This window comes from Nicotiana attenuata, unplaced genomic scaffold (assembly GCF_001879085.1).
Source record: "Nicotiana attenuata strain UT unplaced genomic scaffold, NIATTr2, whole genome shotgun sequence".
Taxonomy (NCBI): Eukaryota; Viridiplantae; Streptophyta; class Magnoliopsida; order Solanales; family Solanaceae; genus Nicotiana; species Nicotiana attenuata.
The window spans coordinates 196,677-222,839 of NW_017670566.1; the positions used below are offsets into that span (position 1 = coordinate 196,677).

The window sequence follows — 26,163 nt, forward strand, 5'->3', positions numbered from 1 at the left end:
TTATCCATTCCAGCCGTTGAGGAGTCTAGTGTGGCTCCTCCTAGACTCCCTGCCACAGGAACACCACTTTTGACATATCATCGTCGTCCGCGCCCAGCATCAGGTCCAGCTGATTCACGTCCTGCACCTGACCCTGCTAATACTGCGGACTTGTCTCCTCTTAATCAACCGATTGCACTTTGGAAAGGTATACGGGCCACCCTTAATCCTAATCCCCATTATGTCGGTTTGAGTTATCATCGTTTGTCATCACCCTATTATGCTTTTCTATCTTCTTTGTCCTCTGTTTCCATCCCTAAGTCTACAGGTGAAGCATTGTCTCATCCAGGATGGCGACAGGCTATGATTGACGAGATGTCTGCTTTACATACGAGTGGTACTTGGGAGCTCGTCCCTCTTCCTTCAGGTAAATCTACTGTTGGTTGTCGTTGGGTGTATGCAGTCAAGGTTGGTCCGGATGGTAAGGTTGATCGTCTTAAGGCTCGTCTTGTTGCCAAAGGATATACTCAGATATTTGGGCTCGATTACAGTGATACCTTCTCTCCTGTGGCTAAGATAGCATCAGTCCGCCTTTTTCTATCCATGGCTGATGTTCGCCATTGGCCCCTCTATCAGCTGGACATTAAGAATGCTTTTTTACACGATGACCTTGAGGATGAAGTTTATATGGAGCAACCACCTGGGTTTGTTGCTCAGGGGGAGTCTCGTGGCCTTGTATGTCGCTTGCGTCGGTCACTTTATGGTCTAAAGCAGTCTCCTCGAGCCTGGTTTGGTAAGTTCAGCACAGTTATTCGAGAATTTGGCATGATTCAGAGTGAAGCTGATCACTCTGTATTCTATCGGCATTCTGCCTCGAGTCTCTGTATTTATCTGGTGGTCTATGTTGACGACATTGTTATTACCGGCAATGACCAGGATGGTATTACTAAATTGAAGCAACATCTCTTGAAACTACTTTACAGACTAAGGATCGTGGGACTAAACTAAAGTATTTTCTGGGTATTGAGGTCGCTCAGTCTAGCTCAGGTGTTGTGATCTCACAACGAAAGTATGCCTTAGATATTCTTGAAGAGACAGGAATGACAGGTTGTAGACCGGTTGACACTCCGATGGATCCGAATTCTAAACTTATGCCAGGACAGGGGGAGCCTCTTAGCGATCCTGCAAGATATAGACGGTTGGTTGGTAAATTAAATTACCTTACAGTGACAAGACCTGACATTTCCTTTTCTGTGAGTGTTGTGAGTCAGTTTATGGATTCTCCGTGTGATAGTCATTGGGATGCAGTTGTTCGCATTCTTCGGTATATAAAAGCAGCTCCAGGCAAAGGTTTATTGTTTGAGGGTCGAGGCCATGAGCAGATCGTTGGATACTCAGATGCTGATTGGGCAGGATCACCTTCTGATAGACGTTCTACGTCTGGATATTGTGTCTTGGTAGGAGGAAATTTGGTGTCCTGGAAGAGCAAGAAACAGAATGTGGTTGCTCGGTCTAGTGCAGAAGCAGAATATCGAGCAATGGCTATGGCCACATGTGAGCTAATTTGGATCAAACAGTTGCTCAAGGAATTGAAATTTGGTGAGATTAGTCAGATGAGACTTGTGTGTGATAATCAAGCTGCTCTTCATATTGCGTCAAATCCAATGTTCCATGAGAGAACCAAACACATCGAGATTGACTGTCACTTTGTTAGAGAAAAGATACTCTTGGGAGATATTGCTACAAAATTTGTGAAGTCGAATGATCAGCTTGCTGATATTTTCACCAAGTCCCTCACTGGTCCTCGTATTAGTTATATATGTAACAAGCTCGGTACATATGATTTATATGCACCAGCTTGAGGGGGAGTGTTAGTTTGATAGTTAAATAGTAGTAAATAACCCTAATCCCATATGTATTAGGAGTAAGACATGTATTATATATATATATAGGGCTCATTGTATCATTGTCAACATTAACCAATAATATTTTCTCCCGTGCATTCTCACAGTATATATGAATCTGAAAGATTGAACTGTTATAGAAGGACCAAAGCTATGAGATGCTTCTCTCATACAGCTAATGGATTTGCCTTTACATGGAGCCCAATACACCTGGTCAAGAGGGGAGGATATTTTCCAAGCCTCAAGTACTGACAGGTTCTTGGTCTCCACAGAATGGAATGAAAGTTTTAGAGCCATCAAGCAACTAGTACTCTCAAGAGTCATCTCGCATCACAAACCTTTATTGCTAGAAAGTGGAGAATGGGACTCAACGACATCTTACTTTAAATTCGAGAACATGTGGCTTCAAAGAGAGGAATTCATTGATATGGTGAAAGGGTGGTGGCAAAATTACACAATAAGTGGCACCCGAGACTTTGTGCTAATTCAGAAGTTGAGGAGCTTGAAGAAGGACATCTCCAAATGGAACAAAGAAGTTTATGGCATGCTAGACACTAAGAGAAGCAGGGCTCTTGATGAACTCTTAGCCTTAGAACAAGCAACTGAAAGCAGAGCTCCAACTCAAGCAGAAATACAAAGGTTTCTGACTTTAAGAATGGAGTTGGAAAAGATTGCTAAAGCTGAAGAAATCTCTTGGAGGCAAAAATCTAGATGCTTATGGTTAAAAGAAGGGGACTGGAACACTAAATACTTTCAGACTTTGGCCAACTCTCATAGGAGATGCAACTCAATTGACAAGCTCAAGATAAACAATGAGATTACAGAAGATAAAGAATTGATCAAGGGGAAGATATTAAACTATTACCAATCTCTTTACACAGAGAATGAAGAGTGGAGACCATCTTCCAACTTTGAAGATGTTGCCAGACTATCAGAGGAGGAAAGTGAGCTGCTTGAAAAAGGTTGACTTTTGAGGAAGATGAAGTTTATGCTATCATTCAATCATGTCCCCTAATAAAGCCCCAGGTCCAGATGGCTTTAATATGGCCTTCTTTCAGAAGTCATGGGATTTCATCAAACCAGAGATTATGGCAGCACTAAATCATTTCCATGAGCACTCTTACATGGAAAGATCATGCAATGCCTCTTTCATTGCCTTGATACCTAAGAAGAAGGGAGCTATTGAGCTTAGGGACTACAGACCAATAAGCCTTATTGGTAGTGTTTATATGATTGTGGCCAAGGTGTTAGCAGAGAGATTGAAAAAGGTGATTGGGAAGCTGGTTTCTCTCGTCAAAATGCTTTCATTAAATACAAACAGATTACTGATGCAACTTTCATTGCTAATGAAGTGCTGGACTGGAGGCTTAAAACTGACACACCTGGTGTTATGTGTAAACTGGATATATAAAAGGCATTTGATCAATTAAACTGGTCTTACTTGCTATCTATTTTGAGGAAAATGGGGTTTGGAGACAAATGGTTAAAGTGGATCAGATACAGGAGGTCCTGTTGGTTTCTTTTCTCCTCAGAAAGGAATTAGGCTAGGGGATCCTCTTCCCCCCTTCCTATTCATGCTAGCCATGGAGAGTTTAAGTAAAATGATGGAAAAAGCCAGACAAATGCAATGGATTCAAGGATTCAGTGTAGGCACAAACACTTGAAACTCGGTCACTATCTCCCATTTATTATATGTTGATGACTCACTAATCTTTTGTGAGGCAGATAGATTCCAAATCATGTACATGAATCTTACACTCCAGCTATTCGAAGCATTATTAGGACTTCACATCAACTAGCAGAAAAGTATTATATATGCAGCCAATCGGGTGAGCAACATTAAGGCGCTGGCAGGGATCATCGGTTGCAGCATAGGGTCATTGCCTACTACCTATTTGGATCTTCCACTGGGAGCTAAATTTAAAAGCTGTGATATCTGGAATGGTGTAGTGGAGAATTTTGAGAAAAGACTGGCTTCATGGCAACAACAATACCCCTCTCTATGGGAGGAAGACTCACTCTCATCAGTAGTGTGCTTGACAGTGTACCCACTTATTTCATGTCACTGTTTCCCATCCCTAAAAAGGTACTTAAAAGGCTGGACAAGATCAGGAGGGGCTTTCTATGGGAATGAAATAGCAGCTCTCACAAGTATCACTTGATTAAATGGGATAAGGTCTTGCAACCTAAATGCAAAGGTGGACTGGGTTCAGAGATCTAGACAAGCACAATAAAGGTTTGCTAATGAAATGGCTCTGGAGATGTCACATGTGAATCAAGTCTATGGAAAGATGTGATCAATGCAAAACATGGGATTAAAGACAATTGGAGCACCATAACCCTCAGGGGTTGGCCTGGTGGCAATAGACTTGAGCCTTGGGGTTTGCTCCCTTTCAAGGTCTCAAGTTCGAAACCCACTGGGTGCAAACAATTTTTCTGAGGGCCATCGGACTGGGTAAAACCTGAATTAACCGTGGTGCACTTGCGGGAAACTCCTTGCCGAGAGCCTGTGCACCCCCGGGATTAGTCGGGGCGCTTAGAGACTCGGACACCCGGTGCAAAATCAAAAAAAAAAAAAAAGACAATTGGAGCACCAAAACTGTCAGTGCATCCCATGGAGTAGGACCCCGGAAGTATATTAGCAAACTGGGGAACGAATTTTTTCCGAATATTCATTTCAAGCCAGACACTGAAAGTCATATTAAGTTTTGGAAGGATAAATGGCTAAACAACACTGCTCTCATGGAGGACTATCCTAGCTTATTCAACATTGCCTTGGACAAGAATTCTTCAATTCCTCATAACAGGGCAAATGATAATCGGGATGTGCATCTCAGGAGATCTGTTCACGACTAGGAGATAGAAGACTTGATGGAAATGCTAGCAAGATTAGAGGCCTACAAATTTGATGAGAATGTTCCGGACAACATGAGATGGGGCTGTAAAGGTCTTTATACTGTTAAAGATTGCTATAGGCAACTTAACAATCAGAATCAGGTATTGCATTCATGGCCTTTGAAACTGATATGGAGGACAAAATTACATGTGAAGGTGACATGCTTCAACTTGATTGCCCTTCACGAAGCCTGCTTAGCACAAGATAACCTATGCGGAAGGGGATTTCAGCCGGTCAACAGATGTTACCTTTGCAGGAGACACCAGGAAACAGTTAATCACCTACTTCACTGCCCAGTAGCCAGAGACCTATAGAACATGTTCTTTTGTATTTTTGGCCTAAGCTGGATCATGCCACAGAGCCTGAGAGAGGCACATATGAGTGAAGTCTTTGGGAGGTTGATAAGGTCATCAAGAAGATCTGGCTTATGATCCCTGCAACTGTTTTTTGGTGTTTATGGAACAAGAAGAATAGAAGATGCTTTGATGGCACCTCAACCCCAAACCACTTACTCAAATCTAAATGCCTGCTCAACCTTTTTTGCAGGACAAAGTTGTTCCCCGTAAATAGTACAGGACATATGTTGGACTTTTTTAGCTCTCTTGTCCTAGATTGAGACTTTGTTTTGGGGCAAACATTGTTCTCCTGTATTTTTTTGTTTATTTAGCACATATGCCTCTTGTAACTTTGCATCTTCTTGATGCCTTCTTAATGAAACGTATTACTTCATCAAAAAAAAAGGCTTGAAGCTTAAATGTCCTAAATCATGGGGCGATTATAATTAAGTGTTAGTTCATAGATGTCAGAGGCGGACCCAATTTGAAAGTGGTGGAGGCACCACTATTTTTAACATAAACATATCAATTAATTGCTACAAAGAAAAAAAAATTGGCGAATGCCGCAATGGGAATTGAACCCAAGTTAGCCTGCTAAAGGTCAATCAGTGCACCCCAAACAAACCGATGCAGCTGCCCAACGTGAGTTGGAGTGCCAACCAAATATATATATATATATATATATACACATACATTTTTCCGAGATTACTGGGGTGGTGACCCCTCTACCCTATGAGTAGGTCCACCTCTGATTGATGTACTAATATATATCATATCTTTGCTCAAAATGACTATTTCAATGACAACAGAAAATTGTCTGCTTTCTTCTATTTAAAAAGGGGATAAATCCATTCAGTTGTGTTATGGTGTGGTTTATGGAATGCATATTCTTATATGTGCTGTTTTTATTACTGATGGAGAATGACAAATCCGTTGTCTATTTCAGTATCATGATTAAGGTTTTACCAGTACTAAGTTTTAGTAATGCAATTGACAATGTTTTTTGGTTGATACCTTGTTTCTTAGATCACCATTGAGAAGTCCATTTTGGAGCAAAGCAATAGTAAATATGAGCTTCAAGGTGAATATGTACTGCCAGGCACACGAGATCGGATGCCATCTGGCCAGGAGAGAGGTAATTTGTTTCACCGAGCAATGACTGGACATCTGGGTAGCGTTATATCCTCCATGGGTAGATGGAGAATGAGGCTTGAGGTTCCAAAAGCTGAGATTGCTGAGATGCTTCCGCTTGCAAGGCTTCTCTCTCGAAGTTCTGACCCTGCTGTTCAATCAAGGTCAAAGGTAATGAAATTACGAAATAATGAAATTATCTGTTTCTCATAAAAAAATAATGAAAAAAGGCAGGATTGGAGGGCATGGAATTGGTTGCAGAGTGATTTCCACTAAATACAAATAATGATTTCCACTAAAAACAAATTTTAACCCTCTTTTTTACTTGCTTGTAGGACCTCTTCATCCAAAGTTTGCATTCAATCGGATTGTATACTGAAAGCCTCCAGAAGCTGCTCGAGGTACTTATCGGAAAAATACCATGTAGATTTTGGAAACTTTTGCTAATTCTGCTACTCTTGGATTTTCAGTTAATAGAAATTTTATTAAGACCAGCTTTACCATTTCCTGATGGCAAAAAACATAGGAAATTCGGGGTCATTCTACTCTCTCAGATGAAGTTATCCTTGAAGAGTTCAATCTTCCTGGTTTAGCTGAACTTAAGGGTCACTGGAGTGGCTCATTAGACGCAAGTGGTGGAGGAAACGGAGACACAATGGTAAAATAAGTCTACATTTCAGTCATGGTACTCTGATATGGAATACCTGCTTGTCTTTGCATTGCAATATATTGTTTCCCACCTTAATTAAGGCCACAAAACTCATTAGAATAGTGCAATTCAGTCTGTTTCCAAAGTGATGTCTGCTCAAAGTTATTATGCTGTAGCATTTTGATTTTGTGTTAAATTTAAGTTTGAGCTGGTTGTTTAGCTGAATATATTCTGGTTCCATCCTTAATTTGCATGCAAATCCTTGCTTCTTTATTTTGATTCTACACTTGTGCCCTTAGCCTTCCTGTTTGCTGGTTGTATTACATGCAAATATTCCAACCTAATTGCCTCCCCACCTGATATATTTTTTATTAGGGTGGGCTATGGACTCCATCCTTTGTTGTGACAGTTATGGAGCCTATTCCTCTGGAAACAGTGCCAAACCTCTCAGATATTTTCTTTTAAGTAAAAATAAGGGCAGCCCAATGCACTAAGCTCCCGATATGTGCAGGGTCCGGGAAAGCGCGGGACCACAATGGTCTATTGTACGCAGCCTTACCCTGCATTTATGCAAGAGACTGTTTCCACGGCTCGAACCTGTGATCTCTTGGTCACATGGCAGTTACACCAAGGCTCCCCTTGAAGATATTTTCGTTTAAGTAGGATTGCGAAATTCAGGAAACATGTACTCCCTCCGTTCCAGTTTATGTGAACCTATTTCCTTTTTGGCCCGTTCCAAAAAGAATGACCCCTTTCTAAATTTGGAAGCAATTTAACTTAAACTTACAATTCTACCCTTAATGAGAAGCTTTTATAACCACACAAATACTCTGGGCCCCTTTTTAACTTGTTTAGCACCACAAATTCCAAAAGTCTTCGTTTTTTCTTAAACTCCGTGCCCAGTCAAACATGTTCACATAAATTGGAACGGAGGGATTAGTTGATATGTAGCTATAGCCTTTTTAAATGATTTTAATGCCCACAATACAGCATAAGATATTTGAACAATATACTTCCAGGTTGCTTCTTATTGTCAACTTTTTGTCCTGATTTCTGTAACTTCTAGGCCGAGTTCGACTTTCATGGGGAGGAATGGGAATGGGGTGCTTATAAGACTCAGCGTGTTCTGGCAGCTGGTGCATACAGCAATGATGATGGTTTGCGTCTTGAGAGAATCTTTATTCAAAAGGATAATGCCACGATACATGCAGATGGAACTCTCTTTGGAGCAAAGACTAACCTACATTTTGCTGTTCTAAACTTTCCTGTTAGTTTAGTTCCTACATTGGTTCAGGTTATTGAATCAACGGCCACTGAAGCAGTTCATTCTTTGCGGCAATTTCTGTCTCCAATAAGAGGCATATTGCATATGGAAGGTGATCTTAGAGGAAATCTTGCTAAACCAGAATGTGATGTACAAGTAAGGCTCCTAGATGGTGCCATTGGGGGTATTGAGCTTGGTCGAGCTGAAATTGTTGCTTCACTAACCCCAACCAGCCGTTTTCTGTTCAATGCAAAATTTGAACCAATCATCCAAAATGGTCATGTACACGTTCAAGGAAGTGTTCCTGTGACCTTTGTCCAAAATAATGTTCTGGAGGAAGATAATTCAGAAAGGGACAAAAGTGAAGCATCGTGGGTTCGGAGTTGGGGTGCGGAGAAGAGCAAAGCGCCTGTTGATGAAGCTAGTGATAAAAGAAGCTCCAGAGAGAGAAATGAGGAGGGTTGGGACACTCAGCTAGCTGAAAACCTTAAGGGGTTGAACTGGAACCTACTTGATGCCGGGGAAGTCAGGATTGATGCTGATATTAAAGACTCTGGCATGATGTTGTTGACGGCTTTGTCTCCATATGCAAACTGGCTCCATGGAAATGCTGAAGTTGTGCTTCAGGTAGGGTCACTTGATTGTAAGATTACATGCAGAAATGTCAAAATGGAAGTGTGAAGAACAGACTATTTCAAGTTGGGTAAAAGTTGATTTTCAAAAAAATAAAAAAGAAGAAAGAAAAAAAAAGAGAGAGAGAAAATTGGGAGTTGCTCTTTATTATGTATCTGGTTCCCTTTCTCTTAGTGCTGATATACGTCACTTGTTCAAACAAACAGGTTAGAGGTACCGTTGAACAACCGGTACTCGATGGATCTGCATCTTTCCATAGGGCGACTGTATCTTCACCTGTATTTCGTAAACCTCTGACCAACTTTGGTGGCTCAGTTCTAGTGAACTCAAATAGACTAAGTATTAGTTCATTGGAAGGTAGGGTAAGCAGAAAAGGAAAACTTTCCGTGAAGGGAAATTTGCCACTCAGAACAGTTGAGGCATCTGATTGTGATAAAATTGATTTGAAATGTGAAGTTCTGGAAGTACGAGCTAAGAATATCTTGAGGTATATTTTATGTGCATTTATCTATAGGAAATATTTAAATGTGTTACTATGCAGGATTCTGTGTGTTTCATCTGTCTAGGTGCATTAACAAGCAAATTGTTAAAGTTGGTTGAGGCACTGGTTGCATCTCTAATTTCTAAGACACATGGAGCTTTTTTCCTTTTTCATCTTGTTAGAGAATAGTTTTCCCTCAGTATAACATTATCAAAGGGGTTTATAATGGTAATGGGCTACTCTACCCATTACCTTAACGTATAGATTGGATGCTCTGATTCTTTCAATTTGTACTAGAGCCAAGCAGAGGTCCTATCTAAATACCATTGTCATCCTTAGTTAAAAAATAGGTGTGCATGAGCCATGATAAGAATTAAGTCCTCACGTGAGAGGGTGCGTTGAAGATATATGGTTTAGGGTTTTGGGTTTGCATGTATCTTAAACAATGTAACATTGGGGTCCAACTTTGTCTAAATCAAGAATATGGTTGGTTCTGGCTCTAATACCATGTTAAGAAATGGACCATAGGTCTAACTCAACTGCAAAAGTTAGCTCGTGAGGTGAGGATTGCCCAAAATCGTATTAGGAGACAATAATCCATTCCATCAACCAATGTGGGCACTTAACAGAACTTCTCATTCTCAATTCAAGCCCAACGAATCTCTATGGATTTCCTCTCTCAATTTAGCTCGTCAAGCCACTAATTTTGCTAGTGGCTCAGTCTTTAACTTATTGAGTCAATTCTCTCGCTACTCCTGGCTCACTTTTCAGCCTGTTGACTTGCTTTCTCTCTGCTTCAAGTCACTCTTCCATCTTCTCAAGTCTTTGTTTTAAACGACATAGAGTATTTCCTTTGCTCACCTTATTTTGGAGTTTTCTTTTTAAAAACCATTTCCTGCTTTCCTGATTAATCTATGTATACATTACACTGCTTGTACTGCATTTTACATTCCACCTTTCCTATATTCTTCAGTTATTTTCCTTTTTGAATTTCTTAGCTCAAGCAAAACATGCTCATCTCTTCTTTTCTTCTAAAACTTGATCTCTGAAATAAAAGCGGGCAAGTTGATACTCAATTGCAAATAAGTGGGTCCATATTGCAACCAAACATTTCCGGGAAGATGAAGCTGAGTCATGGTGAAGCATACCTGCCACACGACAAGGGTAGTGGAACAGCTCCTTTCAATAGAGAGACATCCGATCAATCAAGACTTCCAGCCGGAGGTTACAATCGTATAGTTGCATCAAAGTATGTTTCGCGCTTCCTCAGTTTAAAGCCTGCTGCTTCAAGCATTCAGTTCAATCAATCTTCAGGTAATTTCAGTATGAACTTTAGTCTTTATAGTTAGGTTTCTTCATCAATTTGCTCGAGCAACCTGGTTGAGTTCAGGCTGTTTGCTTGAACCAGATGTTCTATTTACGTCGGTAGGTACTTCATTGCTTTTTGATTGTCAACTTGATGATTTGTCAAACTAAAGCTTTTTTTAACATTAGCTCACACTGTTTAGCATGATTCGGTGTGCATTAACTAATTGCCCTTGGGCTGAGCCCGAGCTAACTAGTATTGTAATTTTATATATATATAACAACAACAAACCCAGTATGTTCCCACCAGGTGGGTTCTGGGGAGGGTAGTCTATACACAGATCTTACCCCTACCTAACAAGTAGAGAGGCTGTTTCCAATAGACCCTCGGCTTAGGAAGGGTAATAAGAAGAAGAGGAAAGCAAGAAAGGGAGAAAGAGGGAAGAGAAAAGAAAAAGGGAGTGTGTGTGTGTATATATATATATATATATCGTGTCATGCTTGATGAGAGCCTGTTTGATGTTAGTTTGTGGAATGGAGAACCAGATATCAAAACGGCTTGCTGTTTTGGAAAAATGAAGACATGTATATATCATTTGTTAACAACAAAAAATATATCCTTGCATGGATGTGCAGTGGATGAGCCGGAACTCTACAATTGGATTGTCCTTCCCCCTTCTCCAAAAATAAAAAATCAGTCTTCTTCATCTTTTTCAGCTCTATTTCTTTTAGCTTCTATTTTATCTCAATTTGGTTTTGCTCTCTTTAAAGTTTGAAAGTTCTATGAGCTGTTCATTTTAAGCACATCCATGCTCCCACATCATTGTCATAAAGGGATTTTGACTTTGAGATCAAATTCCTTTTTCCATGATTCATGACTTGAGTGGACCAGTTGCAACAGCTCCCAAAAATGAAAGCGAATAATAGATAGAATTACCACGTTTCAAGTATAAGAGTCTTTTTGGTGCTCGATTTCAAGTATAAGAATTATATCCTTGCAGATTTAGTTATTATAATTTTCTACATAATTACAGCAGTAGTCAAAAGCAAAAAGCGTAGAAAAGCACCAAAGTACATTGGGACAAGCACACGCTGGAATTAAAGCGTGGGCTTTAGTGACAAAAGGCGCTAATGAAGAGAAAAAAATATAGTTATATAATGCACTAATGCAACAAAATAACTTAAAACACAAACAATGATTATTTGGGAAAAGGATTTTAAAATTAAAAAACTACAATTGGGTGAAATAGACTAAGTTAAAAAACTATTTTAAATTTTTTATTTAAATAAAATGATGGGTGAGTTTCTTATGCTAAATATTTAGTTTCATAATTCCTAGTGACCAATACTTCATCCACAGTGTCTTCTTAACTATTAATATATCAGTTTACGAACTGTGTTTATTGTCTGGTGTCACCTTCTTAAAGACAGGGTCCATGGGTAGCGAGGGACACGACACAGCACCTTAGCGCCACCTAAGTGAGGCAAAACACATGACCTGGTTACTGAGCTTCAGGACTTGAGCATATTCCAATCGAGTCTTTAACAATCCTATAAATGAAAATACATGCTAATTGCTGTTAGTTAAAGAAGGTCAGATTTTGTGCATCTGCCACAGTTATTTTTGTAGTTATAAAAAAAAAATTTAAAGAAAAGGTTAGTTTGTAAAGGGAGTGTATAGGACCATAAAGAGCATTAGAAAATGAGGCCAAGTGTTGGAAAGGGCCGTGTGACTATTTTTTTTCTTCCTAAACATGGAGGTTGTCACTAACATACCCAAATGGAGCGGAATGGATATAGAGGATTCATATTTCCAACCCAATTATTTTGTGATTGAAGTATAGTTGTTTTTGCTATTGGTAACAGTCCATATATAACCTATTAAGGGTCGACTTATCTGTGTCTGATGCTTTGCAGAAGGTACTGTTAAACGCAATTCATTGATCTTAACGGTTGTAGTGCTTCTTAAATGCTTGATTTTTGGGTAATAATATTTGCTAGATTTAGCATTTATGTGAAATCCAAATTCTTCTCTTTTGCTCATGGAGAACATTCAATTCGAATAGTCACTTTCACAACAGAACACGTATAAAAGCTCTTAGAGACTCTAGTTATTACTGACTAGCTACATCAATGTCTGGTTTCGGAGGTGGTTTTAAAAGAGTCAGTTTATGTTTGTTTCTGGGAAACAGTCTTGTTTGGATTTTTGGTTTTGGATAACTGTCATGTTTGGATTTTGGTTATAATTTTTTTTAAATTTATCACTAATACCTTAAAGTGTTGTAGACGCTTTCATATGTTACACGTTATGAGAAAGATCAGAAAATATTTCTATTTGCTTAAAAAAACTGTATTTGAATAGCTGAATAGGAAAAAGGAGAAGGGCTGTTCAGCTACAAGGCTCGTGCATCCTGTAAGCAAAAGAAAATTCAGTTTATAAATGTGAAAGCCTAATTGAAGAAAAAAAAAGAAACGGGACCAAATTCAAAATTTTGGAAATCAGAAACTAATACCGAGAATCTCACAGACCAACTGGGTTATCCTAGTTGGTTTTGGAGCTGACCACCTTTGGTTTCGAAAACTATGTTCTAAGATATACTGGTGTCTCAATTTCCCAAGGTGTTTTGGTTTGGTTTTGAAGAAAATGGCGAATATTTTCACGTGTTGTGGCGTCAAAACTTGATATCAAATGGTCCAGCAGCTGCCTATGGCTTTTTCACTTTCTTGCTTAAGATGAGGTGATATTGCTGGGTTCATTATCACGAATGTTTCCAATTTTTGTAATATGCAGGTAAAGATGCTGAAGATATTAAGGAAAGCGTCCAAGTAGAGAGCAAACCCAAGCTGGATATCCGCCTCAGTGACCTGAAACTTGTTCTGGGACCAGAACTGAGGATAGTTTATCCTTTAATTCTCAATTTTGCTGTCAGTGGAGAACTTGAGTTAAATGGTGTTGCTCATCCCAAGTGGATAAAGCCTAAAGGCATATTAATGTTTGAGAATGGAGATGTCAATCTTGTTGCAACACAGGTTAAACTTTTTGAACTCTTTTCTCGTCCTAGCAGGTTCTGAGTTGATTTTGTCTCTTTTTTATTTTTCTTTTGTTCTTGGGTGGGTGTAGGCTCCTTGTGTAATTCTGAGATTCCATTTTCTCTTCATCTGATATCTTTATTGTCTTCAAATCCAGGTGAGACTGAAGCGAGATCATCTAAACATAGCCAAATTTGAGCCTGATAATGGACTTGATCCAACGCTAGACTTGGCTTTGGTTGGATCAGAGTGGCAATTCAGGATACAAAGTCGTGCTAGCAAATGGCAGGATAATTTAGTGGTCACATCAACGCGTTCTGTGGAGCAAGATGTCTTGTCACCTACTGAGGTTGTCACTTTGATGCCAATGTTTTCTTAATGCACAATCAATCTAATAATTCAACACTGAAAAGCTGGCGGACTTTGTACGTTAAATTATTTAGAAATTTATTTAATTGGATGCTGACAATCTTAATTTCGCAAAGGTTAAATAGACGAGCATGCTTCCACAAGAATGAGTTGGAAAGGGGTTGGGAGGGAGGGAAACAAAAGCAATTTTTCTAGTGGTTTATTTTACAGCAAGCTAAAGAATCATATTACTTTGGCATGCGTTGCTGGTGGATCTTAAATGAATGAACATGCCAATATCCTTCCATCCAGCCATGCTTTCATGTTTTACCTGCGCTGCTGAATACTTGAGTTCAAATATCTAATGCTTTTGGGAAGAATAAACTGCAGAATAAAATTACAAATATCTATATGTACAATTAAATTTTTCAGTTTAAATGGCTCGAGAGATGTATTGGTACATGGCTAAACTAACTTAAAACGGCTCTGGCTGAACAGGCTGCTAGAGTTTTCGAGAGTCAATTAGCTGAATCCATTTTAGAAGGTGATGGCCAGCTTGCTTTTAAGAAGCTTGCCACTGCAACACTTGAAACATTGATGCCAAGAATAGAGGGGAAAGGAGAGTTTGGGCAGGCCAGATGGAGGCTAGTTTATGCACCACAGATCCCCAACTTGCTTTCTGTTGATCCCAGTGTTGATCCTCTAAAGTCTCTGGCCAGCAATATTTCATTTGGTACAGAGGTTGAAGTTCAACTAGGGAAACGCCTCCAGGTTAGAATTATTCTTTCTTCTTTCCATTTCTGAGTTTGCCGATCAGTGGATTCTGTGCTAGATCTTTTCATAAATGATTTTATAATTCAAGATACATTACATTAGCATGAACATTGTTGAGAATTCAGAAGATGGATGCTGTATGCATCATAAGTGGAGGCCACTGGTCCAATTAAAGATGATTTTGATGTGAAAGTAAATGAAACTATAAACTTCTGTTCTGGACATCATGAAAAAACTGATTCCTTTGAGTCCTTTTTTTAGGACACAAATAGAACCTTTAATAGAATAAATTTCTCTTTTAAATGATGAGCAAAACTTATGACAGAACAAATTAATTATTCACTGTATATTCAATCTAGTCCAAACTAGAGGAGGTAGATGAACTATATATTTTTAGATTTCATTTAGTAGAAAGGTTATCAAATGACTTTTGAGTACAATGAAACTTTGAAACATATACCGTCACATGTTTCTAGCTGTTCACATGGCAAAAGCAGCACACCTAGTAGTTGTAGGATTATGATTATCTACGAAGCTGTCATACTCCAAATTCTTAAGCTGATAGACAATGAGCAAAGAAAGCCTGAATAGCTAATTCATCATTCAGTTCTAGTGTTTTTTTGTGGAATCACTTGAACTTAACGTTGCATTGGGGGGGGGGGGGGGGGGGCATTAAAAGTATGTTCTTAACATCTTCTGGTCGTTCGTGCTGCTTTTTCTGGCATTGGGTTGACAAGTGTAATAGTTGGGGAACATCATGTTAATCATACTCTGGGATAATATTGTAAATGCCCTTTTATCTGCAAATATTCTATTTTAAGTCATACTCAGTTTTATGTTGATTGATTCTACCAATTTATCATTAACCAAGACATTTCCACTCTGCTTTCCAGGCCTCTGTAGTAAGGCAGATGAAGGACTCTGAGATGGCAATGCAATGGACTTTGATATATCAGCTCACAAGCCGGCTCCGGGTGCTTTTACAGTCTACTCCATCGAAACGTCTTCTATTCGAATATTCAACAACATCACAAGACTAAGCTTAGGTTTTCAACATTGTACATACTTGGATCTTGTTATAGGAGCCTAGGAATCTAGAACAAATAACTTCACTCACCTTGTCACCCACTAGCAAACTACTAGTAAAGCAGATTTCATGCAGCATCAGAATGATGTAAATTAGTTGTAAATTCCATTATTCTTTGCTCAAAAAAAGGAACAGATGAGCATGTTTATAGGTTGTAAATTTTACTTTTGGTTCAAATATATGCAAGATGACTGTTATCATTTTGTTCATCTCAAATAATTTTGACTTGAAGGACATACATAGCACCATAGCAGCATCTCTTTACTGACCCCTAAGCCCTTGTTCAATCTTCTGGTGTGAGCAGAACTTTGGGTTCAGAGGAGTAGATGCAACCAAGACAATACTTTCTCCAACCCTTCTCTCTTTGCTGTCACTATGACAAGCTGCAAGCATTCCCCTGTTTGATTTCAAACCAACAACAACAACCCAGTAAAATCCTAGTGAGGTCTGGGGAGGGTAAAGTGTACGCAGACCTTACCCCTAACCCCGGAGGGTGTAGAGAGGTTGTTTCCGAGAGACCCTCGGCTCAGATACAATAGATCTGTGACAACAAAATCCGAAAAAATAATATCAGCAACGTGAGATACAACAAATAGATGGAAAAGCAGTACCACAAATATTATGCAAAAGTGTGAAACACAACATAAATCAACCGCTCGACTACCCCTTAACCTACAACCCTTATGCTCGACTACCCCTTAACCTACAACCCTAATGCTCGACCTCCACACCTTCCTATCTAGAGCCATGTCCTCGGAAATCTGGAGTCGTGTCATGTCCTGTCTGATCACCTCGACCCAATACTTCTTAGGCCGCCCTCTACCTCTTCTCATACCTGCAGCCAACTGCTCACACCTCCTAACCGGGGCATTTAGACCCACATTATTTTTGCCAGCAATTCGGCTACATTAGAAGAAAGCGCAGCCAAGTACACTAAACTCCCGCTATGTGCGGGGTTCTCAAGGGGCCAGACCTCATTGAGTCCTGCTGGATGTTTTCGCGGCTTGAACTCGTGACCACGTGGTCATGACAATTTTTACCATTGCGCCAAGGCTCTCATTTGGATACATTAGAAAAGGAAAGAAATAAATTCACACAATAGGATAAAACATTTTGCTTAATTAGACTTGATATGGTTAAAACAACAGGACTGACATAATTTGGAAAATGATACAAATGATTCTTTTTCATTTTCATTATGATTATAATTATAATCATTTAAACTTTAAAGTGTGTATTAACAAGCAATCGAATATCAGAATATCAACTTCAGAATAAGGTTTTTCGATATGTCCTAATCTGGAAAAGTGAGTGAAGCACTGATTAAAATGTGTAGTCTAGATCTAAATTCACATATAGTTTTTATATATTACTATGCATGTAATGAGAAAAATGCTTAGTTACATTAAGAGCATTTGGATTGGCTTAAAAAAAGTGGATTTTCAGCATAAACAGCTTTTAAGCCAAAAAAGCAATAAATCTAACTGAATTAGTTCTTGATACGAGTAGTATAGTGAATTTTTAGAGATGCATTATTGTATGGGTCAGGATCTGACCTCACGGTAATTAACGGAGTTAATCTCGTCTTGAGCTAATCCATAATTAATAAGTGGTATGGCCACTTATTTATAAGAGGATTCGACTCTTGTCCGACTTAATCTACGAGGGCACGGCCCATTCATTCCCCCATGGGGACGGAACCTCAGCGTGGCCACGGCCATTTATTGCCAGCTCACGAAGCTCGCATCTATAAATACTAAGAGTGGAAGCCCTAGAAAGGGGGCTGCTTCTTCACTACTAGTGAGAGGAGAGAGAAACAAGAAAATATACCCCTCTTATGGGAAGAGAAAACACCGTTGTAAGGCTCTGAACCTCTTCATGGAGAGGCAGACCAAACAAATATTATCAATAAAGGTTTCTAATGCTTCTCCCCCTAATTCTGAGTTCTTATTTTAGTTTCTTTCATCTGGTCCAACGGATTATTACGATTTGCTATGATTATCCCGGGATTTATTTATATTGTTTTGTACTCGCATTTTTTGAGCAAACAATTATGTTTATTCTGCTCAAATTAATACTAGTATAATTTGTTTGCCCAAAGCACATAAACTGAAGAAAAGCACCTTCAAGCACATAAGTAGATTTTTTAAAAATATATTTTCATTTCAGAGAAACATGCAATTACACTATAGACAGAAAAATACAAACAAGTCCTCCAAATATCATCTCTATATTACAAATGCCATTCATATTCTTCATCTAATAGAACCTCCCATCCAAAAGCAAAAGAGACTTGAAAAACTGCAACTGCATTTTGCAGAAAATTCAAGCCTGGAGATGATCTATTGGCAGGCAAAGAGCCTCTAAGAGAATTTGTAGTCATCATTGCACCAAAATTGCATTCAAGAATTGCAATGTTGTCTCACAAACGTGTAGCGGCTGCATTGGCACGAGTTTCGTGCCAAAATTGCTTAACACACGCTGGTTGCAAGCTCAAGCTTAGCTTGAAGTATATTTTCGATATCAAAGAAAAAACTGCAATGTAATTTCTCACTTGCTAACCACATTTGGATCTCTGACTATTTGCTATCAGGTACAAAATAGTAACCCTAGCCACACCTCGCAACACAATCACCAAAACCTCCAGGGATCCTTGTACGGAGGAACATAGCTTTCTGTGGGAGGAAGAAGTCGGAAAGATGCCACCGACTTTTCTAAGAACGGCCCCATCTGCAAAGTAAGGACTATACTATGAAATTTGCAACATAGCATAAATATCAAAGGGGAAAACAGGAAAAAGGCAAAAGGAGGTAGAAGGCATATTAGACCCGCTGATCGTTGCGTATAGCAAAATCGAGTCAATCCAAAAATGTGCATCTTGAGAAAGGTAATACAGAGTTTTATTAAGAAGGCAGAATATTTTCTTTTTTCTAAAAATCAAGTAAAGAAGGCAGAATCTTATGGAAGGGGAGCATTGACGAAATGGTAAGGGTTGTAAGCCTCTTGATGTGGTCCCACCCTTCCTGGTGCGCATAGCGGGAGCTTAGTGCACCGTGCTGTCCTTTAAGGCAAAATCTTATGCTTCATGTAATGATGTTTTAAAAGAAACGATAAATTAATCCTGTAAGACAAGAAGGCTTCAGTGATGTAGATCTTCACAAAATGAAACCTTTATAATTGAATCTCGTAAGGGAATGTCACAAAAGGATCTCAAGATAGAACTGTGCCGTTGATGACCCAAAAATTGTGGTCTAGTCACTAGCTTTACTTTTTAAATTTCTTGAGCATTTCAATGGAATAAGAAAGCAGCAAATCTTTCATCTGCTTCAACAGTCAGGTTCTGCTACGGCTATTTGTGTAGTATCAAGTATGTAAAGGCAATGCTGTAGTATACTTAATTGATATACCATTGTGTGATATTATAAATTCATGATAAATTTTTTATATAAAATCACTAAATAGAACCACTTACTTTGTCCCATTGCTTGCCAAGAGTGGAAGCGCTAAAAGTATACAAATAACCTGAAATGACAAGCATTCTCCAATAAGCTAACTAGCAAACAAGTTCCCTAGGTATGTTAAATAAACAATAGCGGACACATTTCTACAAATTCTGTACCAGTGAAATATATTTTCAATATAAGCTTGTCGGATTAGTATGTCAATACACGAATACGCTGATGCAATTACAAAGCCGCATCTTCAAATTACCATGTCAATATAGGAATATGCTGATGGCTTTCTAAGATGCATCACTTTGGTTAAAGGTATAACATATACTGAATTTATTACTTACATTTATATGTTCAAAGAAGACTTATTAACTTTATCAAATGTTAATAAGACATAGTAAATTTAGAAAACAGTTATATAAGACCAAATTGATGACATATTCTTAAATTTTTTTATATAAGATATTCACTTCATAAATTCATGTGTGCAGAAAATTTTACATCCAAGATATTGGTCATTTCCTTAATAAGTTTTTACATAGGGTCCTCTTTTTGTAGGCAAAAGACCAGAAATCTGCAAACATGCAAACAAGAATAGTCTGTGTAATCCAATGAAGTCATAACTAATGTCATACCCAATGCAATGAATATGCTTGATGAAAATGATCAAGCATGTCCAAGAACCAGAAAATTAAACACCTTTCTATCCAACCTTCTAAAGCCGCTCTAATTATCAACTGAGAACCTTAAAGGAATAGATTATTTAGTACTCTATCATGAGTAATAAGACAGCACGTAGGATGAGCTTTTCCGCTTTAAGTCGAATGTCCTAATTTTTTGAATCACCTCAAACTAGTTATAATTTTTCTAAAGAATAGCTTAGCTAATTAAACAATTATTTCATAAATATTGTAATAACTAGCTAAAGGAGAAACTAGCGAGTTATGGTTTTAAATATCATAGTTATATCCCAAAAAGAAAAAGTACCACTTCCTACTAATAAAATACATTTTCAATTGTCCCAAAGATTATGTTTGTGTGAAGAGTAAAAAATAAAATAGTCACTAACTAAAACTCAATTTTACCATCTCGTTCAGCTGTCGAAGCAGCATAGTGACGAAAAAGATTCGTTTCTTGAGCCTGCATATTACAACATGAAATATGAGAATTGTAGAAGATCATTCAGAATTTAGAATTTTTAACTTAAAGAGGAACTTACTGTTTTGGTTGGTGATTTCCGAACAAGGTACTCATAGTACCAATAGGGCTCACCATCAATCTAATAAGTTTGTTATAAAAGAGAAAGTTGACTGAGTGCATGTAGAACGAAGTGGGTTCAATACTACACAAATGATAATTCAAGCAAATACCTAACACAAAGTTAAACACGTAGATGAAAAGATACTCACTTCAGAAGTATGTGCATCAAGAAGTGAACTTTCAGCCAATCGCTGAGTTGAGGTTACACGCTGTAGAAACATATAAAATGTTACCTCACACAGATACTGTGATGGAATTTTCTTGCAATAGGTCTATGCAAAAAGAAGGACAAAGAATGGGCAATGCATTTCAAAAAGTGTTATAATGCAGTTGGTCGAAGAATATGTGCAATGAATCAACCAAGTGCCATCTGTTTAGAGTTTATCCAACCAAATAAATCACGAGAAATTTTGTGATGCATGAAGCAACTAATTTTTTTTCACCTTTAATGAGTTCAAAATTACTAATGTTTTATTGCCATATTGAACAATCTGTAAGTTCCATATAGTGTTTGCAAGAAGCAGCTGGGGGTTGATAGGCAAACCACAAACCACATCATATATTTGCTAAACTCGATTATGTATCTGCAGCCTTTCGAGACAAAGAATTATTACCAAAGCAGACTTATCAGACAAAACAGAATCAGCAACATCTTTTGCAGTCCATGTACTTTTCTCCTTTGACTTTAAGAACTGTGAGTTGGGAGGACCTATCTGAATAAACATATTGCAGTAAATCTCAACAAAAGAATGGAAAAGATGGTCAAAGTTAAGAAGAATGAATGCAGGAGTAGACGAATTACCGAAACAGAAATTATGAGGTTATCAATGATATCAACTTGTTCAGACACAATGCGAAGACGTGCATCAGCTGCATGATATATCAACAGATGGCAAAGAACCATTACATCAAAACTCAAAAGCATATTTCAACAGCCAGTGACTCTAAGTAATTTTTTCCTTTTTTATAGGATACGTGAAGTATGTACAAGTGCTCCATGACAGGGCAGAGGTGCTCGGAGAAACTGGCCACTTCATTTGGACTTTAACCTAGTTCAGTGACTACCCTCGTATCCAACCAGAATATCAAATAAATTACATGTTTTAAATATCACCTTCCTTAGAAACAGGAGACAAGCTACACCGACTTACGCGATAGTGGCGCAGCTGATGAATAACGCTCTGGTTTTCTGGTCTCCACCCTTCAAATAGATGAAAAGAGTGAGGTTCCTACAAGATGCAGGGCATGAAAATAGAGATTTTCTCTCATATGGTGAAAATTAAAAAGACGCTCATTTGCATAAAATTAAATCAAACCACAAGAAAAAAGGAATCTATAATGGTTGTCAAGTGAGCTGCAAACACTGTGTCAAACGGGAAAATGAACTATACAGAACAGACCGTGGATTTGGAAATCAAAATGGATAGAGCTTTTGGCAAATGTTGACCTGAAAGTGCTCATTTGCACGATTAGATCTAAAAAACTGAATTCAGGGCTAAGAGTTCGGTCAAGTGTATCCCCGAAGGCACCTAGGACTTTTCAGATGCACTGAAGGATTTGAATGTGACAATGTGTATATCAGCTACTCGTCTTTTTCACCCAAAATTTGACGATCAAGTACATTAGAATTTTCAAAGGTCTAAGCTTCTTTTGGGCTAAAACTACCATGTCTATTGTTTCTTACTGTACAACTCCATAAGAAACCAGCAATGCAGGCCAAATAAGTTTCTTTTTTCTTTTTTTTTCTTTTTTTCTTTTTTCCTTTTTTATAATTCCAAAGACACATATCAAATGGAAAGCAGATAAGAATTTAGTAACCAAGCTATTGCTTACCATTTGAAGACAAACTTCTTAGAAGGCAGTTCTATAGGATACAAGTAGGAATAGGAATTTACATCATCGACAAATGAACCCATTTTCAACTCTTCCTCAGCACTAAAACCTGCATATAATAGCACATATGAGAAGATCAAATTGGAACCCACTTCAAACAAGTCTCTCTTCATTAAACCTAAGAGCGATTAGAAAAATACAAAACCATATTTGCCCTTGAAAGATGGTTCTCTACATTAATCAAAGTATATGAAGAAAAATTCAACTATATTCGTATAAAAAATCATGCTGACCCTTTTATACAAACATGCTTTATCTATATCACCTGAGAAAAACAGTAAGGAATACGCCCCAGCAACTATTTTCACTTAGTTTTTAAGTAGCATAAAGACAAGACCCTTTCAGCAGGCAAAACTGCTGCAGTGTTGCTGTTAATAAGCCTCATTATTCTTTTATTTACACAAAACGGAAATAAATTATAATATCAATCAACTAGGAGAGGACCTAATGTATTTTTCTGTATACGAATGTAACGGTTTCTTGCATTGGACATGCAAATAACATCCACACACCCAGCATTGATTTAGAATCAGCTGTAGTATTTATATTGTTTCTTCCTCTCCGACACTCCGTCTCCTTTTATCTTGATTCTTGTTAAGGTAGTCCAACAAGGTAAACTAACGCCAATGCTACACTTATCCCTCATTTCCCTCCATGTCATCCAAATGAAGACTAAAAGCATACATATAACATAGGTTAATTAGCAGTAACAAGATTTAGGGAGAAACTTTATTTTGTTGAGATTTGGCATTCATGCTTAATCAATCCTATTTTACTTGACCACTTTCCTTCATTGGCAATAAATTCAATACAATATTTCTTTTTCCTTTAACAGATTATTCGAATAACCATCCTAAACATGCATTTTTAAGTTAATACTATTAAAGACCGTCACTTTATGAAGAGAACTTATTTCATCAGTCCTAACAATATTTTAATGGGAAGCTTTTCTCCCTCCAGCAATTCAAACAAATATAAACTAGCTATTACTTCATATAATTTCAAACTACTTTTTAACATTTCAAACTAATATCCTTAACACTTCACTGCCAAACACATTATTATACCTCTTTATTATTTTATAGGACACTATTACTATTTGGAGGGTCAAACTCTATTTCCACCAAAAAGGGTCTAACTTTTTCGTTTTTGGATAATGGTGAGCTTGTGTGCTGATAGCATTCTAGGAAGCTCAAATCTATTCAAGGACAAGTATGAATCTTTGGAATCTCAAAGAGGGCCTTTAACAAGATCTCAAGCTAAAAAGTTGCAAAACAAGATCATTGGACTTCAGGAGCGATCAAAGAAGTTGTTAGTTGGGAGGAAGAGCTTAAGGATAAAGGATATGAGTTATCTAGGTGTTATAATTATTTTATGACCCAAATTCATGTTCAAGAATAGGTGGATTAGATCCCAAGAAACATCATCTGAAGAAGGTCCAAAATCAGGCCACTGTTGGACCAATTTGGCACCTAAAATGTGTCCAAACTTGCTACCCATGAAGTCCCACATAAAGCCACGTTTTTATAGCATAAAAAGGACTTACTTGATGTCCAATAATGGTACAATAATCGTGCTAGGTGTTGAGTGCAAGTTGCTGCCGAGTTTCTTGCAAATTTCCTTCAAGATTTCCAAGATTCTATCCAAGATTGGTTTGAGACTTATTCCTATATATTTTAGGACTATATTTATTGCTTTCCTAGTTAGTTAAGGTTATATTTTCCTTTTCCTAAGATTGTTGGAATTACTTTCCAAGAATGACTTGGTTTTTGCTTCCTAGTATTTTCCTTTTCCTAAGTTAGTTGGACTTGTTGTCCAAAGTAGTTTAGGACTTTATTTCCTTGTTTCTTAGCCTTAATTTCGTGATCCCTCTATATAAAGGGGTATCTTCTTTGTTTCTAGGGAGATTATTCAGATTATTATCAATAAAAATTGTGAGATTTTTCTTGCACTCTTGTGTGTGGCTACTCTTGGATTTATTCTTCAACCTTCAAGACTCAACTTAAGGTGGTAAGATTAAACTCTTTCGAAATCTTAGATCACTTCTAGGTATTCAAGAAAGGTGATAAGTTTAGGCTTATTGTTGTTCTTGTTATTCTAAAGGGTCGGGTTTCACAATCTATATCTATCTCTTGTTTTTAATTCTCTACCAAAGGCGATTAGTTCGTTGTTAGCTAATTATTGTTGTTAGGATTCAACTCCAAGAATAGACTTCTTGAATTCAAGAAACACTTTCTTGAATTCAATCTATCTTTAATTTTTCGTCCTTTTTTTGTTTATTTATTTTCGTTTAGCTTCCGCACGTTTCTTGATTTTCTTATTTTTCTTTAGTAATTCTTGAATCCCCTATCGTGTTGTTATCATGCGCACCCGACTAACTCCACCGAATACCTGCTACCTCCGACCAGCACAGGTACCAGGTTACTCTGTCCACCAAAAAGGGTCTAAATATTGGGTGGGGGAAGGAGTTCAATGACACCAACAGACTGAAAAATGATAATGAGATATTTTGTCTTGTCACTAACTGAAACAGCAGCATAGATAAGGTAAGAATAAATTCACTGAAGGATCCCAAATTAAAAATTATGATGTGGAACAAGAAAAATATACTCAAAAAATGCAAACTTTACAGTTGTTTTTACCTGAAAGTGGGAAAATTAGAGAGAGTGAAGAAGAAAGAGCAATGAAGGCCAAATCCCTTCTTGAAATCCCATATTCCAAAGCGGGTTTTTTGCAAAACTCTGAGCAAGCCCTGATTTTCCCACATTTCTTTTGCTTCCATAGAATCTTGCTCTGGTTTCTATAAAAAAAAAAAGGAAATTTCTTTGTTAGAGGCAAATACGAGATACGAAAATGGAGAAATGTGTAGGAAAAGTGGACTACTTTAAGCGGGTGGGAAGGATAGAAGGGTTGGATGAAGAAGATAATGGAAGAGGAGGAGATGAGAGCAGAGCTGTAGCCATGGTATGGTTCTCCTTTTTGGATTTAGCTCATATCCTAATATTGAAAAACAAAGTGATCCTTACCCTTGAGTTGAAATAGAATAATATAAATTCCCTTTTCTTTTAGGATTGTTTAGTTGGCATACAATTTTTTTTAATTACCATTCGCGCCAATTAAACGCAAGTACACAAATAGGGAGAAATTCAAAAATAGCCATATTTATAAGTCATCGTTCAAAAATAGCCCAATTTCAAAAGTAATTGAAATTTAGCCACTTTTCATGTAAAGATAAATCTGAACGAAAACACTGTTCAAAATCTAAAAAAAATACTCCAGCATAATATACGGGAGTTCCAATATAATATATCGGTCCAGCATAATATACTGGAGTTTAGAGCACCGGTGCTCCAGTCTCCAGTATATTATACTGGACCCAGCAAAGTATACCTGTCCAGCATAATATGCTGGAAGTTCATACACAGGTGCACCGCACTCCAGTATATTATGCTGGACCGGTCTCTGTTGCAGCAAAATAGTGGCTATTTTTTATTGACTTATAAACGTTTGCTATTTTTGAATGACCATTCTGAAAACTGGTTAGACCGTGCTATTTTTACACACAAATAGCCTTATTTCGAATTCTTATTTAAGTATAGCTGAAATTTAAAATTTAACCTTAGAATTAATTTTAGAATCTCAAGGCTAAAGTTGAAAATTGCTTGTCTATAATTTAAATCTTCAGATATACAGAGCTAAAGTTGGGGATTGCGAAACTTGAATTTGACATATTATATGTGTA

At 37.8% G+C, this 26,163-nt stretch overlaps 2 protein-coding genes across 2 annotated transcripts in view; one reads left to right on the forward strand and one right to left on the reverse strand.

Annotated features, from left to right (window-relative positions):
- Positions 1–16,025, forward strand: part of LOC109241042 — a 55,429-nt gene extending 39,404 nt beyond the window's left edge. Inside the window, exons 15-24 of the mRNA XM_019407752.1 lie at positions 6,141–6,416; positions 6,581–6,646; positions 6,772–6,903; positions 7,961–8,785; positions 8,998–9,278; positions 10,330–10,586; positions 13,369–13,607; positions 13,765–13,956; positions 14,454–14,726; positions 15,623–16,025. Coding sequence (XP_019263297.1) covers positions 6,141–6,416; positions 6,581–6,646; positions 6,772–6,903; positions 7,961–8,785; positions 8,998–9,278; positions 10,330–10,586; positions 13,369–13,607; positions 13,765–13,956; positions 14,454–14,726; positions 15,623–15,769 — 2,688 coding nt within the window. The 3' untranslated portion in view covers positions 15,770–16,025. The remainder of the gene's footprint in view (positions 1–6,140; positions 6,417–6,580; positions 6,647–6,771; positions 6,904–7,960; positions 8,786–8,997; positions 9,279–10,329; positions 10,587–13,368; positions 13,608–13,764; positions 13,957–14,453; positions 14,727–15,622) is intronic.
- Positions 16,026–17,954: 1,929 nt separating this feature from the next.
- Positions 17,955–25,439, reverse strand: LOC109241043 (psbP domain-containing protein 5, chloroplastic). Its single transcript, XM_019407753.1, has 11 exons — positions 25,305–25,439; positions 25,064–25,221; positions 22,362–22,470; positions 21,680–21,729; positions 21,331–21,398; positions 21,143–21,241; positions 20,678–20,737; positions 20,488–20,547; positions 20,354–20,408; positions 19,289–19,338; positions 17,955–18,546 (listed from the first exon to the last, which is right to left on the reverse strand). Exons 1-11 carry the CDS (start codon positions 25,382–25,384, stop codon positions 18,448–18,450), a joined length of 888 nt encoding a protein of 295 aa, XP_019263298.1. The 5' UTR covers positions 25,385–25,439; the 3' UTR covers positions 17,955–18,447.
- Between the last annotated feature and the right edge of the window lie 724 nt (positions 25,440–26,163).